General features: G+C 44.2%; 1 protein-coding gene and 1 long non-coding RNA gene across 2 annotated transcripts; one reads left to right on the top strand and one right to left on the bottom strand.

Moving 5' to 3' along the window:
• The first annotated feature begins 701 nt into the window (after window positions 1-701).
• LOC112950480 lies at window positions 702-4,618 on the top strand. Its single transcript, XM_026043019.1, has 6 exons — window positions 702-820; window positions 1,112-1,191; window positions 1,984-2,098; window positions 2,755-2,861; window positions 3,123-3,237; window positions 3,773-4,618. The coding sequence occupies exons 1-6, from the start codon at window positions 754-756 to the stop codon at window positions 3,958-3,960; spliced, it is 672 nt and encodes a 223-aa protein (XP_025898804.1). The 5' UTR covers window positions 702-753; the 3' UTR covers window positions 3,961-4,618.
• Window positions 4,619-5,138: 520 nt separating this feature from the next.
• On the bottom strand, window positions 5,139-13,006 carry LOC112950479. Its single transcript, XR_003250014.1, has 3 exons — window positions 12,908-13,006; window positions 8,007-8,225; window positions 5,139-5,203 (listed from the first exon to the last, which is right to left on the bottom strand). It is a non-coding gene; the product is annotated as an uncharacterized LOC112950479 (long non-coding RNA).
• Window positions 13,007-14,917: the final 1,911 nt, after the last annotated feature.

The following is a 14,917-nucleotide window of genomic DNA, read 5'->3' as shown; positions in this document are numbered from 1 at the left end:
TTTTGCAGCTCTGGTCGCATCCCCAGTGTTATGAACGTTATCAGGATACGTAGAAATAACCCAATTTTTGTGGCAATTTTGGTAGCTAGTCAGCAATTCCCTTACAAAGGTCATGGTCCCACTATTGAAAAGCTTCTTCTCATGGAAGTACCATGCAAATGATAAAAAATACATGCTGAAAGTAGTTTCATGCCCTTCATGATGTTTTCCCCATCTGCTGCTGTTGCTGCTTTGTTTCATTTGTCTTCAACAACCTGTTGATCATAACTTGTCCTCCATACTGAGGATCTGCTGCAGGACCCAGGGCTAGTCTGGGATGCCTGTCAAGCTGTCCATGATCACCCTTCTGGGCTTTTGCTTGGAGAGGGTAATACATCGCTGAGTGCTTGGGCAGACTTACACCATCCGTACGAGCATGTGTGAACGTGGCTCTACACWGGAAGTGTTTACAGTAAACCAACTAATCTGAGAATTTCCTGGTAGGTTTGGCAGCAGCTGGGCAGCCAGCCTGGCTCAGCCCCACCACAAGAACGCCCATGCTGCCCAGCCAGCGTGCTGGCATCCTGACCAGCGGCTTCCCAGCATGTTGGGTAATATCTGCCTTATCACGCCATGGCTTATGACGCTACTGTGCTGGCTTGAGACGAGTAAACACCTGTGGCCCATASAAAGGCAGCTGCAGCCCCCAACACTGGCAGTTGGGCTTCCAGAGGCTGCTGGCAACGGGTAACTGGTCCCTGGCACCTGCAAAACATGCTTCTGCGCTCCTGCCTGCTCGCCAGGACACTGGTCATCGTGGGTTTGGCCGGGCTTCTTAAGGGTAAGCTGCTACGGTGCTTGTGGAGGAGTAACGGTTGCTGAAATACTGCTTATCTTAGGGAGAGCAAGCGTCCTGCTTGGGGACCTAAAGCTCCACGTAGCCCCGAGCAGACAAACAAACTGCTCACTGTTTAAAAGAAATCAATAGGTGCCTGGTTTGTTCACGTTAGAGCCTTGATAACCTCAGCGAGACCAGGTAGCACTGGCGCCACAAAATAGTGCCCCAGTTACGCAAGGTTTCTGGCAGAGATTATTAACCAGCAGGGTACCTGCTCCTCTGCTTGTCTTTCAGATTTTAGCAAAGCTGGTGCTTCTGCCAGCCACAGCGACTGCAAAGGTGCGAGCATAGCCGATGTGGCCGAGACACTTGAGGTAAGCTGCTGCCTGCGGTGACTTTAGGGCTGCTCCTGCTAGTCAAAAGCCCTGAGATGCCTTTTCCAGTGTTGTGTTGAGCCACACACACAAACATGAGTTATAGTTCATAAACTAGCTGGTACCTTGCCATGCCTTCTGGCTAGTTTGCATGCAAACCATCTCTTTCGCCTCATATAACTGCCTTCAATCCCACCTTCAAGTGTGAAGGGCTAAATATCTACATGCCTCAGAGGCAGCACAAGGGAGGGATCAGGCGGGCGCGTTGAGAACAGGAGGCAGGGTAAAGAAATGCCAGGGCAGGGCATGTAAAGACGTCGTTTCTGACACACTGCAGAGACACCTGCACATCAGCCYGTCCCTTGGCCTTCACCCCAGAGCTGGCTCCCCATCTCACCAAGGCCTTGGCTGCTCTGTCTGCAGCATCGGCTCGTCGCAAGGGGAAACGATGYGGCCGAGGCCCGAGGCAGCGCAACCTGGGCACCTGCGGCACGGGGCATCTGGGCTCTGTCCCCCAGGACTTGAGTTGTATTATTTATTTTTATGTTTGATATTCTCTTCATACATACATTTGCATCCCCCCCCCCCCCCACAAAATTGTTTGTGAGAGATGCCAGCATTCAGAAGAAATAACAACCAATAATTTGTATAGAAGGAATATATATCTGTTCTTAAAGACATCTTTTCATATATAGAAATAAAAATATGCTTTCTAGCTACTGTTTTTACAAAGGAATATCAATGGTTTTCCTCTACAACTTAGCCTTTCTGATTTTCTCCTAACATCATTAGAAATATTCAGAATGTTTCCATAAAATGGTCACTGAAGGGGAAAAAACATCCATCAACTTGCTTGCTTGGAGGCTTCAAGAAATGCTGAATCTCCTCCGACCTCTTCAAGAAAAACGTGAGTCCTCCTCACACATCCCAACTATGTTCACCTTTGCTGAGTGCTTAACAAATCAGTGATGGAGAAACCATGAGGGGAAGAAAGAGGGAAAAAAATCAAAAATTCCTCAAAGAGTCCTTCTAAGAAGTGAGCATGAGCATTACTTCACTGCATTTCTTGAGGAACATCTCTTGTTTCTGTGACAAGATAGCTAGAAATTGAGAGATGCTTAACCTGTGCTCTGTGCACGTCTCTAAGTGATGCAGCAGTGACAGGTCACAGAAAGGACCAGCTGCACCTGTAGCTCCCTCAGCTCCCAGGGATACCCAGGCCTGTTCACCCTGGTGTTCGCGTGGGGCTGACTGTCTATGCTGAGAACAGACCCACCGGCTTGAGCCGTGCAGGCTTACAGGGAGGTTAAAGCCCACTTGGGGCTTCATTATCACAGAGAGCTTTAATGGAAAATTTGGGTATTGACCTCCCYGCAAAGGAAAGATGTTTTAAATTGACAAAATTGTGCACATTGTCTGGTTCAAATAGTGGCAGGGTCAGTGGTCACCCATTCCCTGGTCTGGGAGTATGCCCATGGTCTGCTCTGGTCGGTGGGCAGGGAGGAGGAACTATTTATGCTCATTTTTCACTATTTTTTTTTCTTCTTTAAATGCCGTGAGAAGTTTGTAAGCCGCTAGCCCTGTGCCCACACCCACTGGCCCCCAGAAACGGCGGGCTGGTGTGTGTCACCATTGACGGCCTGCAGTACTGCAAGCCCATGTGCAACAAGGTAAGAGCCTTTACTGCTGTGAGGGTCCTGGCTTAATTTTGCAGTTTACAAGCTGTACCCTGCAGCAGCTTCCTCGCTATGGGAGCTGGCGACTCAAGRCACCAGCAAGTGCTCTCAGCGCATTTCAGGCCCCTGCTTCTGAAAACCGAAGCAAATGGAAAGCAGAGCCCTAGTGTGTGCAGCTCCCTGCACGGCCCGCTGATGATTCAGTGCTGCTGTGCTGCCACCTGAGACTGGCCTGTTAACACTTGGTCTTCCCAGGGCTACGACTTCCAGTTCCTCCGGAAGACGAGGCTGTATGAAACGTGCGGAAACACCACGGGCTTTGCCTGGACGACGCAGTACATCGGCGGGGACGAGCTGGCTGTTTGCAGCCGTGAGTGTGGCTGAAACACCTCTGTGCCCCAGAAGGGAGGCCCAGGCTGGTTTGCGTAAAGGAGCCCTGCACGTGCATGTGCTGCTGTGAGGAGAGCAGTGTGGTCCCCACAGGCACCTAATCAACCCCATCAGTAGTGTCACCTCCGTCACGTGGCAGCTGGGGCTTTCACACTGCTCCTACTGCTGCCTGCAGCAACCTGTGACCTGCATCATCAACAACCTGTTGTTGTTATTGCCTTGATTTTACTATAAACAGGCATATACATATACAGAAAGCCCAATCTCCTTCTCCCTGTTACTTGGTGAAAAATATGCCACTGTGTTTTGTTATTGCTAGACTTGTTTCCCATGGCTTAACAAAGCAAACTGGCTGGGCAATTTTATTCCAATTTAAAGCTTTTATTCTGGAAAGTGGGGGTGGTGGAGCTTGCCTTCAGACCGGGATCCTGCACAAACCTGCCAAGGTGCTGGGCAGAGTGAAGTAATTCAGCAGCTGCTACTTCTTACTGTGTTTTTGGCTTATGTCTTTCCAGCCTCCGAGGTGGCTGTCAGTGGAGCTAAATCTGCCTATTTCCCTGCAAACAGCACCTGCCAGCACACGATTGCCTTTGCTGAAGCCGAGAAAGAGCAGATAAATATCTTTCTGCAAGAGCTCCGCGAGGAAGGGATAGATATTGGCAGGCAGGACCACAAGGCCGACTGCATAATGTGCGGGTACTAGTGCCAGGGCAGGCAGGGCCGGAACGCCGCTGCTGCAGACCAGCCGGGTGTTACCATTTGCCGTGGGTATTTTGGTATGAATAAGTGGGCAGTAAAATCATTGCTAAGACATTAAAATGTATAGCTTTTATTTAATTAAGAGATTAAAGATCGTAGTTATCGTTTGACCTAAGCTCTTGGCAAGGGATGTATGGTGACATAGGATAAACTTAATCACATAACTCATGGAGATGGTTCAAAGGAAGGATCACTTTTCCATGGCTTAAATTTGTCTAATTAAATAAGAATGATAGCTCCTTAATGGCTGTGTCTTTAGCTGAACACAGTAATGTGTAGCAGAAAATTTCTTCTGCTAGAACCATCATTGCTGTGAAAAGGTGATGATGCTCCGAGCTGCTTGTAGAGCTGCTCTTGCTGCTGGGAGGGCTGCTCAAGTGATGCAACTCATGGCAATTCCTGACTGCAGAGATGTAACACTTTATTCTCGTGCTGTTTCCTTGCTTGGGGTTTAATCAGACTGTACACAGAGCTGTTGAAGGTGCTGGCTTTCTCATGAGCTGCAAGCTTGAAGCTCTGCAGTTTGTTTGCATCAGCTCTCCCTCTGAATGTGTCAGCTGGAAAATATCCCACAGAAAAAGAGCCCCTTTAGGTATAGCTCACTGCATGTCTAGCACTGTGCCCTATGTATTTGCCAACTTAATAAAACTGCTGAAAAAAAAAAAAAAAAGGTAACATTTTGGCTGTGGTATAGTCCACAAAGTTGCTCAGGGTGTACTCAGTGCCCTCGTCCAGGTCATTGATGAACAGGTTGAACAGCCCTGGGCCCAGTACTGACCCCTGGGAGACACCACTGATCACAGGCCTCCAGCTGGACTCGGCCCCAGAAGGCAAAGGGTTGAAAACTACAATAAACGAAGAGAAAATTATACATATTCTTTTATCACAGCAACTCAGCAGCAACAGATTGGGAAAAATATCATTTTGGGTGCTGTGGTTTTGAGGGTTTTATTGCTTTGGACATCCTTTAGAGAGATGCACATATCACCCCGTGTGCTAGGGTGGGCTCACACGGCCCCGTGCAGTGAGATGTGAGGTGCAGACTTCATCCTCCAGAGCACCACGGCAGCGGGGGGCAGCATCATGAGGAGACTCATTATCAGCACTGTGGCAAAGATGACCAGCRCTATTTCCCATGGTGCCAAGATCGTTTCCACCATGACTTCCTGAATGCCAAGGATTTGAATCTGTAAAACAAAGGCCTATATATATCATTACTTCCTCACAAGGGCAATATTAATGTACAGAAATGCTTGTTCTACTTAGGGCCCTGAAAGAGGAGAGCACAAGGCAAGCTGAGGAGCAAGTCACTGCCATCTGAGCCTCCAAGGTAGTTACTAAAGCTGGCACTTTTCAGTTTTGATGAATGTCATTGAGACACTAGCTTGTTCTATTGGCTTTTCTCATTGGCACTGGCAAAGTCAGAGTGGGTCAGTGGAAAGTCAAAGCTTTCAATTTTTATTTGMATTTAATTGCCCAGTGTTTCAATTAATTACGTCATTTTACACCTAAGACCCACAGATAACACAGTAAAGGAAGTTTTTGTTTAAAAAATGACTATACTTAGCAAATATTTAGCATTTATCCAACAGGTGAATTGCCTACCAAGTAGGCACGTAATAATGAGTAGAGTTGATAAAATGTCTTGAGAAAGAAGTGAGRGAAAGTAAGCAGGCGACAAACTCCTTTCTGTAATTAAAGACTAATTTATTCAGGATATTTTCCAATTCTTTAATTTATATTCATTTTGGCATAACTGATTAATTAAGCAAAATTCAGATCCACTCAGTCTCAGACAATAAAGTTACTTGTGTATGGTTAGACAAAACAAAATCATACTGGTATCTATCACAGGTAAAGTATATGCTGGAAAGAAAACTGAATCACCTGCTAACAGAATAAATCTCTCTCTCYCCCTCTCTGATTTTTTGTCTTCTCCTAAAACATCCATTAGAAACTTTGTGCTTGCCAAAGAGCTGCAGTGGGCTCTCAGTAAGGAATYGCATGCTTTGAGAAAGACCACACACATATTTTAATGAAACTGTTAAATCTTTCTAAAGCTGATTTCTATTTGAAATGGCTTCATGACACATTTGTGAGCTTAAGACATGCAGGGAGTTTAGTCGCTGGTGAGGAATGGAGTGCACTTGCAGAGCAGAACCATCACTAGTAATTCCCATGTGTTGAATTGGGCAAAGCAGACCAGCTAGGAAGGGGTTAAATCGTGCTGGGTTGAAATGCAAGGAGGCAAGGGCAGTGATAGCTAAGGAAGGGAGGTGTGGGCTCCTCCAGCACCACAGCTGCACAGAGCACTATAACGAAGCTGATGATGATATAAAAGGTTGCAGCTGGGGCAGAGGGGGTTTTTTTCCCCTCACAACCCCCTGCCCTTCTAGCATGGCAGTAGGGTGCCTCCTGAGGGACATCATCACTCCTTTCAGCCTAGGAATTTGGTCCAGCTTTCCCAAGAGATTGTCCACTCTTGCTCCAAATTGGTGGTAAGATATGTCTTTGTTACAAAATGTTCCCCTTTATAAGAAGAAGAGTTGAAACAACATTTGTAGAATGTGCTTATTTGAGGAGAGAACTGGAGCATGTACGGAAAAGTGGTGAGTTAGGAGCATTTTTTTCCACCTCGTTTAAGAGTGTTAAAATCACTATCAAGAAAGGGCTTTCTGTTTCACTCCATGAAGTGAAGGAGTAGCTGTCTAATAACAAATCCTGGAGGATTTTGTTGATGCTCCTTAACAAAGACCAAAAATTTGTTATGCAGCTTCCAGACAGAGGCTTTGTTACTTAGTCAAGCACTGACTCTTTAGTACCAAACTTCTGCGTAGGTTTGCCCTCTTGTTTTGTGCTGAGGTACCACTTCAAGCTTTCTGAGAGAGAAAATTCAACAGTAGAAAACACATTTTCTCCCCAAAGTTAGCAGTATCTGTGGTGMGAGTCCTCAAAAGTGCAGAGACCTCCCTGGAAGCCTAGGCTTTTGCAAGCTCAGGTAAAGCTTCAAATTACGGTTAATTCCAGCCACCTGTGGCCAATAAGGAAGGTGCAGGTGAGACCTGCTTTGCTCAGAGCCTGAGGCCTACAGCTGAGGGCTGGGCTGCTGCCTGGCCAGCTGGGCTGCATAGCTGAGGCCTGGGCCTGGAATGTGGCCTCATCCCCCATGCCACYGGAGCTGTAAGGCAGCTGCTTGGCTTGGCTCGTTTTTCATCTGCTCAGATGTGCCATTTTTTCTTCACCAGTTCCAACCAATGCAGGCTGCTCTGGAGCTACATAGGCTATGTGGTGCTTTGACCTTATGGCAGGCTCCTTTTCCAGTATTAACTTATGTTAAGTCTGTGGTGCTAGGCTGTCAAGAGCAGTTTACATATTCAGGGCCTTGTTACCTTCTAACAGGACTGTCAGGTACATGAGCTTCAGTTCACAAGCAGCACATTTCTTGACACAGAAGTGGGTCTGCTTAAAATATAGATGCTGCTTATTCTGAATGACTTTCAACTGACCTTTAGCAAGGGGAATTGAGAGGGCTGTGGGAATTTCATGAGACATTCACAGGAATGACTGCTGATCATGACTGCTGCTGATGGCTAATAAATCTGGCAGTTAGTCTTATCTAAGCTCTTGAACTGTTGATTTGTCCTTCACCTACTTAGGATGAGTCTTGGGGTTTCTTGTGTTTTAAGACTTTGGGCTCCTGGCTGGTGGTGGAGTGCAGAGCGGGCAGCTCTTTGTTAGTCTTGTGGGTATGGAGCATTTAAGGGATTGTTCATGAACAAAACTGCGACATTGCATATGAGGGGAAGGTCAGATCATGTATCAGTACGGCTAATTTATATACTTTCCAGTAAGATGTCTTAGAAMTAAGATAAATTTATGACAGTAGAAATGTAGTCACTGATGTGATCCTGGTATATTGTGGTGCTGTGCAATTAGTAAGTACAGCAGCTGGAAACCACAACATAAACTACCCTTTGAAGCCTTGCTTACCTGTGTCAGCCAGCCTGTTCCATTCATTTGATAGGTCTGGAATTGCTGTTCAGTTAATGAGGCGTTTCTTGCTTTGTGGCAGGGTTCAGTGTACACAGGCTGTCCTGGTATGTGATTAATAATCTTTTCAAACAGCAGCCCTTCTATCTTTCCAAACCTCTCTTGGTTACAGGAGAGTATGAATGAATGATTCAAAATGATGTCAACGAGAACAGAGCTCTAGAAAGAGAATTAGTGTTTCTTTCAGAATAAACACACTATCAATGTATCTTTGTATATTTGTCTCATAGAAAATCCTTATCAGTGCATGAATGCATCAAATCTAGTCTCTAAACCACATAAAGAAAATGTTTTGCAGTGAAGGGTCCTCTACATCCCTTCCTCAAATGTAACACCTGGGTAAAGAGTAAAGTAAAKCAAGGATTGAAGATTAAGGCAATAATGATGACTTAAGAAAATTACATGGTGAGGCATATAATTATATCAGAAATTAATAGGGAGTTAAAAAGAGGTCTATTGGGGAAAGGTGTGCTTCTAGCTATATGTCCCACATTCAATATGTGACTTAGGATTTGTTCAAAGCGACGCAGAGGAAAGCTTTTCTTCTGGACTACGTTGACTAAGACCTATTTGTTTGGACTCTTAAGATTTTCATAGCATGAGGTGGACTGGATTCTCTAAAAACAATCCATAATCTGTGAATCAGCCTCCACAGAGAATAAAAGTATAACCCTGTGACGGACTTCTGGGAATGAAGCTGCCTGCTTGATTAACTGCATATGGTTAACGTAATCTAAATTAGGCCTTGTAAAAATGCAAGTCTTGAAGACTGGGGATTGCTTCACTGCTCCTCTTATCTTACCACAAATTCACTTATGAAATGTAATGTCTTTGAGATCACGGCACACAAATGCTGCTGAAAACTACGGAAGGAGGGAACAGGCTTGCTTTGTAGTATATTTAGGGAGCATATAGGTCTGCCAACTCACAACCTGTCACAGCACAAAAGCCAGGAAAATGCTCCATTTGGGCCATTTCATCTGWAGCTTTAATTTTTGGTTAGGAAAAAACAGCAGCTATAAAAATGTAAGAAGGGGTGATTTACTGACCTAGGCAGCCTGCAAACCGGGTGGGTGGGGTGCAGAGGAGATAGCTGCCTCGTGGCTTCTGCCTGCAGGGAATTTAGCCCTGTCTTTCTCCACCAGCTGATATTTAAGAGCACATGCTGTGCCTTCTGCAGGCACTGCTGCATTGACTGTCTTTGATTTTAGTCTGTGTTTTTTTTTTTAAAAAAAGAGCAAGCTATTTTTCTGCTAATCTTGCATATTGCCTCCAAGTTACTCAAAAATATTTTTCAATTTTAAAGAACAGTAAAAAACTTTCTGAAAAGCTAGATGTATTTATTTCTATCTGAGTTTCMCCTTACTACAACTGTAAAAGCAAAGCTAAATCGCCTCAGTGTTGCGATGAGGCCACATGCTAGAGGCGTTGCAATAATTCTGTGCAAAATAGGCTGGCTTGTGGTCTGTAGAGGACCCATCAAGCTTTAGAAAGCAGCCTTCCCGTGCTCGTGGGGCACTGGAATGTGCAAAGGCTGCTGAGCAAGATGCCTCTGGGAGGCGATGGTCGGCAGGGCCGAGTTACTTGCTCAGGGGAGTGATTCCTCTGAAGATTCTTTGCATGGGGCAGAAAGATGAGCTGGGATCTAATGTGGCTTCAGACTTCAAAGTGCTTGGCTAGCCCAAATTATTTTTTCCCCCAGCTGGAGAGGTCACAAGTCTAGCACAGCTGACCGGTGCCTGGGAATAGAAAAGAACAGGTTTTAAAGATTCCTTTGGGAGCCTCAGATTCTTAAATGCAGCCACCAAAACACAGAGTGGATTGAAGTCCACAAGGCCCATTTAATTTAATTATAAATTTAATGATATCTTCTCCTGTCTCAGGATATGCTTCTCATTAGTAACTTCCTTCTCATTAATTGGGATTAAATGTCAATCAAAGCACCTGCGCGCAAAAGACACAGCTGGAAGCAAACAAGAAATGTGAGTAAGGACTGTTGCCTTTCCTCATTTTCAATTCTAACAAAACCCACAATTTCTTCATATTTCCCCCATGAAGTATTTCYCCAAGGCAGTAAACCAGGTTTACATGATTTTGTAAAACAGAATCTGTGCAAATCCAACGATTCTTCAGGGGTTTTGGCAGACAGTAACTTCAAGCTGGTGAGAACCTCAGCATTTGCAAYACAAATTCCCAACTGGTAAACTACTTAAAGCTGCTCTTAGTGAGTAAAAAAACCTTATGCTAAAAGTCTGTAAAGCAAGCATAGACATATGGTAAGCTTTGATATATGTATGACTTGTGTGACTATTTATAGAAGCTATCAGGGAAACTAGCAGACTAATGTCCAAGCAGGTGAATATGGTGTATAATTTTGTGCTGAGTGGCCTACCCTAAGATTGTTTCCAATGTCAGTTGCAATGCACAGCAACAGCCCTGGTCTCTTTCCTATATGTTCTGATGCTGTTAGGGAAGGCGACACTGACACACGCAGGCATATAGGTCCCATTAATAAAAGCATCACTTACATGTGGCTGGGGACACCTGGGAGGTTTGACTCCGCTGTCCCTGAAGCAGATAGTGGGGTGCAATTTGTCAGGCACCTCATTAAGGAACTTGTTTGTTTGCTGGTCTCTTCTCATTCTGCTTTGGGCTGGAAGGGGACACAGACTACCCTTCCACAGAGGAAAATGCTGGTGGCTTTACAAAGGAGCAGTCAAGGCAGGTTTCTGCAGGAGCTCTGACAGTTGCTGGACTGGTCAGCAGCAACACGTTGCTGAGGCTCGGTCCTGCCCTATTCCCTCTCCCCATCCCTAGAGGCCTGAGCCTTTAGTATGAGCTTGGATTTGCATTTTACCAAAACATGCTAAATCCACAGTAGACAGTACAAATATGTTCTGTACAGCTTTGGATCTTCGAGAATACTGCACTTTGCTCACAGAACAGTCTTTGAGGAAAAGAAGTGCTTGATCACTGGCCTGCTGTACTGGTGGAGGCAAGTACAGTCGGACTGGAGGTAAAACATGATATTGACAGTGTTAAATATATCAAATTCTACAGTAATTAGTTACCTTTTTACACAAACATTTTGACATTTTAGCAGGCCATCAATCCTACTAAAATATACTAATTAAGTGCATCCAGATAAACCAGATGTGATACCAGAAAGAGCCCATAGCACGTAAAGCCCCTCCTGCACAAACTCTTAGATGTGAGATGCCCATTTAGACAAAGCGACTCCCTGGAGCTTTAGCACAGCTGGAGCTGCAGAACACTTCCTGTTTGGCAAAGATAAACATCTCTCCCATGCACAGTTATCCTAATGGAGGAACAAATAAATGGCCAAAACTTCAACAACTTGTTCTGCTTCTTGTTCTGCTAACAGTGATCTGAATCTCTAGACTTGGAATAGGGTAAACAAGTGCTACTGTGTAGCTGTTTTCATATAGAACTAACAGCTTCCTACTAATATTTAAAAATAACTACACATACCTAGATCTGTCTTCTGAAGCAGTTATCACTGCTGTGATGTGACTTGTACRCTGTGACTTGTAATATGTGTCACTGCTTACTACTACAGTGCAGGACTCCTACAAACCAGGAAACTCGGTAGTTCCTGTAAAGCTTTTGTGACAGTTCGTTAAAACTAGGTGTAGGAATTGGGAAGAATGTGAAAAGCTCTGAAATCTGGAGCTCTTGCCTTTTGTTTTACTGAAAGGGAAGGTGACAGTCAAGAAATAACTATTATCGTAAGTCAAAATATAATTAAGCACTTGTAAAGAGAAATCAAACTGCTACTTTAAATTACATAGATAAAAAGCCATGCTTCAGCTACATAAAACCTCAGACACATCTCATAACATGCACTGATCCCGCATAGGGCTAAATGTTGCAAATAGAGTAGCAAGGGTCGTGGCAGAGGTTTGAAAATCCTGAGTCATAGAATATTCAAAGCAGTCTCAGAATGTGCTTATGTGAYAAATGCCCTCTGCAAGTTGCAATTGAATAAAGAGATAGTTATAAAAAATATTTCAGTATTTTCTTTAAAAGAATTTCAGCCTCTTTATAAAGGGTCTTGTAGTTTGCTTTTATGTAAAACTCTCACAGGATGGTAAATAGAGAGTTTCTGGGATTATTAGTGAGATGCACACTGGGATTTTAAAATCTGAGAGTGCCTTTGCAGTTTGCTTCACCTTGCTTTTCCACATAAGCAGGTGACCACAATGAAAGTTAAAATATAACAGATAAGTGCTTTTAAATGCGCTGTTTAAAATATGCACAAATCTCTTTTCCTAAATACGTAACTTCTGATTGATTTTTTTCTCATATTTGATCTAACAAAGTGGCTTCATGTTATCCTAGTGTTTCTTATTCTTCTATTAGTGTTCTGGCCCTTGAAATTGTTGTACAGAGGGGCTGTATACACCTGTAAGTAAAAACAATTTTTCCTGTTCTGAAATGCTTAGCCTTTAAAAACTTCTGAATGAACTTACAGAAACTGTGGGTCTGTTATCTTTAAAGGTAAAATAAGGACTTGTCAGATGCAGTGCACTTGCAGACACTTCTATGTTTTTAATCAATTAGCCATTTTGCTATTAATGAGCTTAATACAAACTGTGTAAGTGGCAACTTTGATATTTTCCCTGCTTCTTTAGAAATAAAGCAAWTTTTCCCTTGTTTTTTGCAGAATGATTAATAAGTAGTTGAATTTGAGTKGAATGTTTGGTTCTTTCAGCCTGACAATCTGAAGTCATTTCTGCCTTTTCCTAATGCAAAATACAGGCAAAGTGATGAATCAGAGTGACCCTGTAGCAATTCTGCTCTTTCTTGTCCGCTCTTACCTTTCTAATGTCCTAGGGGTGTCCTGCAAGTCTCACAGATGAAAAGAGGTTGCGTTGCGAGGGCTTCCATCCTGCGTTGCTGGCCTGTGTGTTAGAGGTGGTGGTGCTCGACCTGCAGCAGAAAGGCAGGGCTGTGAGTAGGGGGCTCCCAGATGGGGTGCCGCTCAGGTGAGTGCCGCTCAGGTGAGCGCGCCTCAGGTGAGCGCTGCAGCCTGCAGGTAGCTCTGTGCGGTGGTGCCTGCATCGCCTCCCACTTGGCTCTTAAAGTGGCACAATCCCTTTCAAAGGAGGAACGAGCCGTCCTGCCTGAGCACTAACACTCAGGGCTGCTTTGGCATCACTAAAGCAGCGGTTGGTGTTCACACATGCCCAAAAACTGCTTGAGGAGAAAGTCACGTTTAAGTGATAAATGATGGACTTTTTTTTTCCCTTAGGAAACCACTTTGTCTTTCTCTATAAATCATATTTACACAAAAGTCTGATTAGCAAGTGCAGCCTTTGGAGTATGAAGGTTGATACCCTAAAGATTACTCCAGATGCATGGATTCACATGTCCAATCCTCCTTTATTTTGGTCCCACATGCTTGTTTCCTTCAAACTAAGCCTATTTAAATCTTTTAAAAATCATAGCTATGGTCAGGCTACTGAAATACCTACTACACTGAGTAGAAAGCACCAAACCCAGAGAAACCTTTTCAGAGGCTCTTTGAAAGCAGCTGTAGAGACAGTACATTTGTTCAGAGGTGGCACTTGGCCCTCCCATCTTTCCTTGTTGTTAGACAAGTGCAGCCAGGGTAAGCGGCAGTTTGAGGACACTGACAACTCTACCATTGCCTCCTTGCTATTAGGATGATTATATATATATGTATATATATATATATATATATATGTATGTTTGAGGGGGCCTCCATTTACACCTACCCTAACAGATGTTACCTTTTTGAAATCTTCAAGGGCTCAAAGTCAGCTAATTGGCGATTAAAACAAACAAAAGCTCTTACAAACTGCACAAAACAGCTAGGATTTTTTTTTTACAGGAAATAATGATCAGTAAGAATYGCTTTCTGGGTATAATGTGTATTTTTCTGTATTTCCAAAGTAAAATTTTCTGACAGTGATTTATCTTTGGGGGAAATATTTCTCTCCATTGTACAAGGAGAGAAGGGTAAATGAGGAAGATCTGACCCCCAAACTGACATGCAACTTTTCATTTCACTACTAATATTACCTGAGCTTGTCAGATACCTGTTCCTTTTTCCCCAAGTTTCTTGGTATGAAACCTGCTTACCTTGTTTTCCTGAAAGCTGTTAAGATTAGTGAGATTTTGAAGCTCCCAGGGCTGGTAGTGGTGGTGTTACCATGGCCTTTGTAGAAGTGGTGCTCTTAATTGACTGAAACTTGAACGACAAGTGGCACTGTTTAGATTGTCAGCAAGCTGGGTGGGTGTGAGCAAGCACTGCTATGCACAAGGTTAACTGAGTGGCAGTCAGGGCAGGTAGAAGAAGCCTCCAGGTTTAGGATACAGACCGGATCAGGCTTTTCAAATAAGTTCATAAACATTCCAGAAAATAAGAGGTAACCATAGATGATAGAGTTGTTTGGATGAATCCTYTTTACAAGGCAGATAACATTCTACTGCCCTCCCACTCAGATTTAGGAAAACTGGAGCCCAAACCCCAACTTCTGCTTTTTGGGGGAGGAGAACCCAKAATGCTGATTCAGACCTGCTGCAGCCAGATCTCTGGAGACATGAACTCCTGGCAAGGCAAGAGTGACTTCTACTCCAGCTTTTTGATCCTCATTGAGGTCGACATGTCCTTGGTGCAATGTGACAGGGGTAGCATCCAGCTACATCTAGCTGTGGAGTTGCAGATCTAGTGCTTCAYTCCTTGCTGGGGAGGCCCCGGAGGGAAGTGTCTGAGCGCTGGGGAGCGGGTGACATTGCGGCAGCCTGTGTTCATCTGCTCTACACCAAGGATAGCAATGTCATTTTATCTATTGAAAATTAAC

The sequence above is a fragment of the Nothoprocta perdicaria genome, unplaced genomic scaffold (genome assembly GCF_003342845.1).
Source record: "Nothoprocta perdicaria isolate Ctin4 unplaced genomic scaffold, notPer1 scaffold_32, whole genome shotgun sequence".
Taxonomy (NCBI): domain Eukaryota; kingdom Metazoa; phylum Chordata; class Aves; order Tinamiformes; family Tinamidae; genus Nothoprocta; species Nothoprocta perdicaria.
The sequence above is the reverse complement of the archived record's forward strand: the minus strand, read 5'-3'. Positions and strand labels throughout refer to the sequence as shown.

Bases quoted from the DNA above. Each gene is read 5' to 3' on its own strand.
- LOC112950480 (XM_026043019.1), top strand. From the start codon at position 754: ATGCTTCTGCGCTCCTGCCTGCTCGCCAGGACACTGGTCATCGTGGGT. The intron at 1,192-1,983 runs GTAAGCTGCTGC...TAACATCATTAG, and splicing joins ATGTGGCCGAGACACTTGAG to AAATATTCAGAATGTTTCCA. The intron at 2,862-3,122 runs GTAAGAGCCTTT...TGGTCTTCCCAG, and splicing joins GCAAGCCCATGTGCAACAAG to GGCTACGACTTCCAGTTCCT.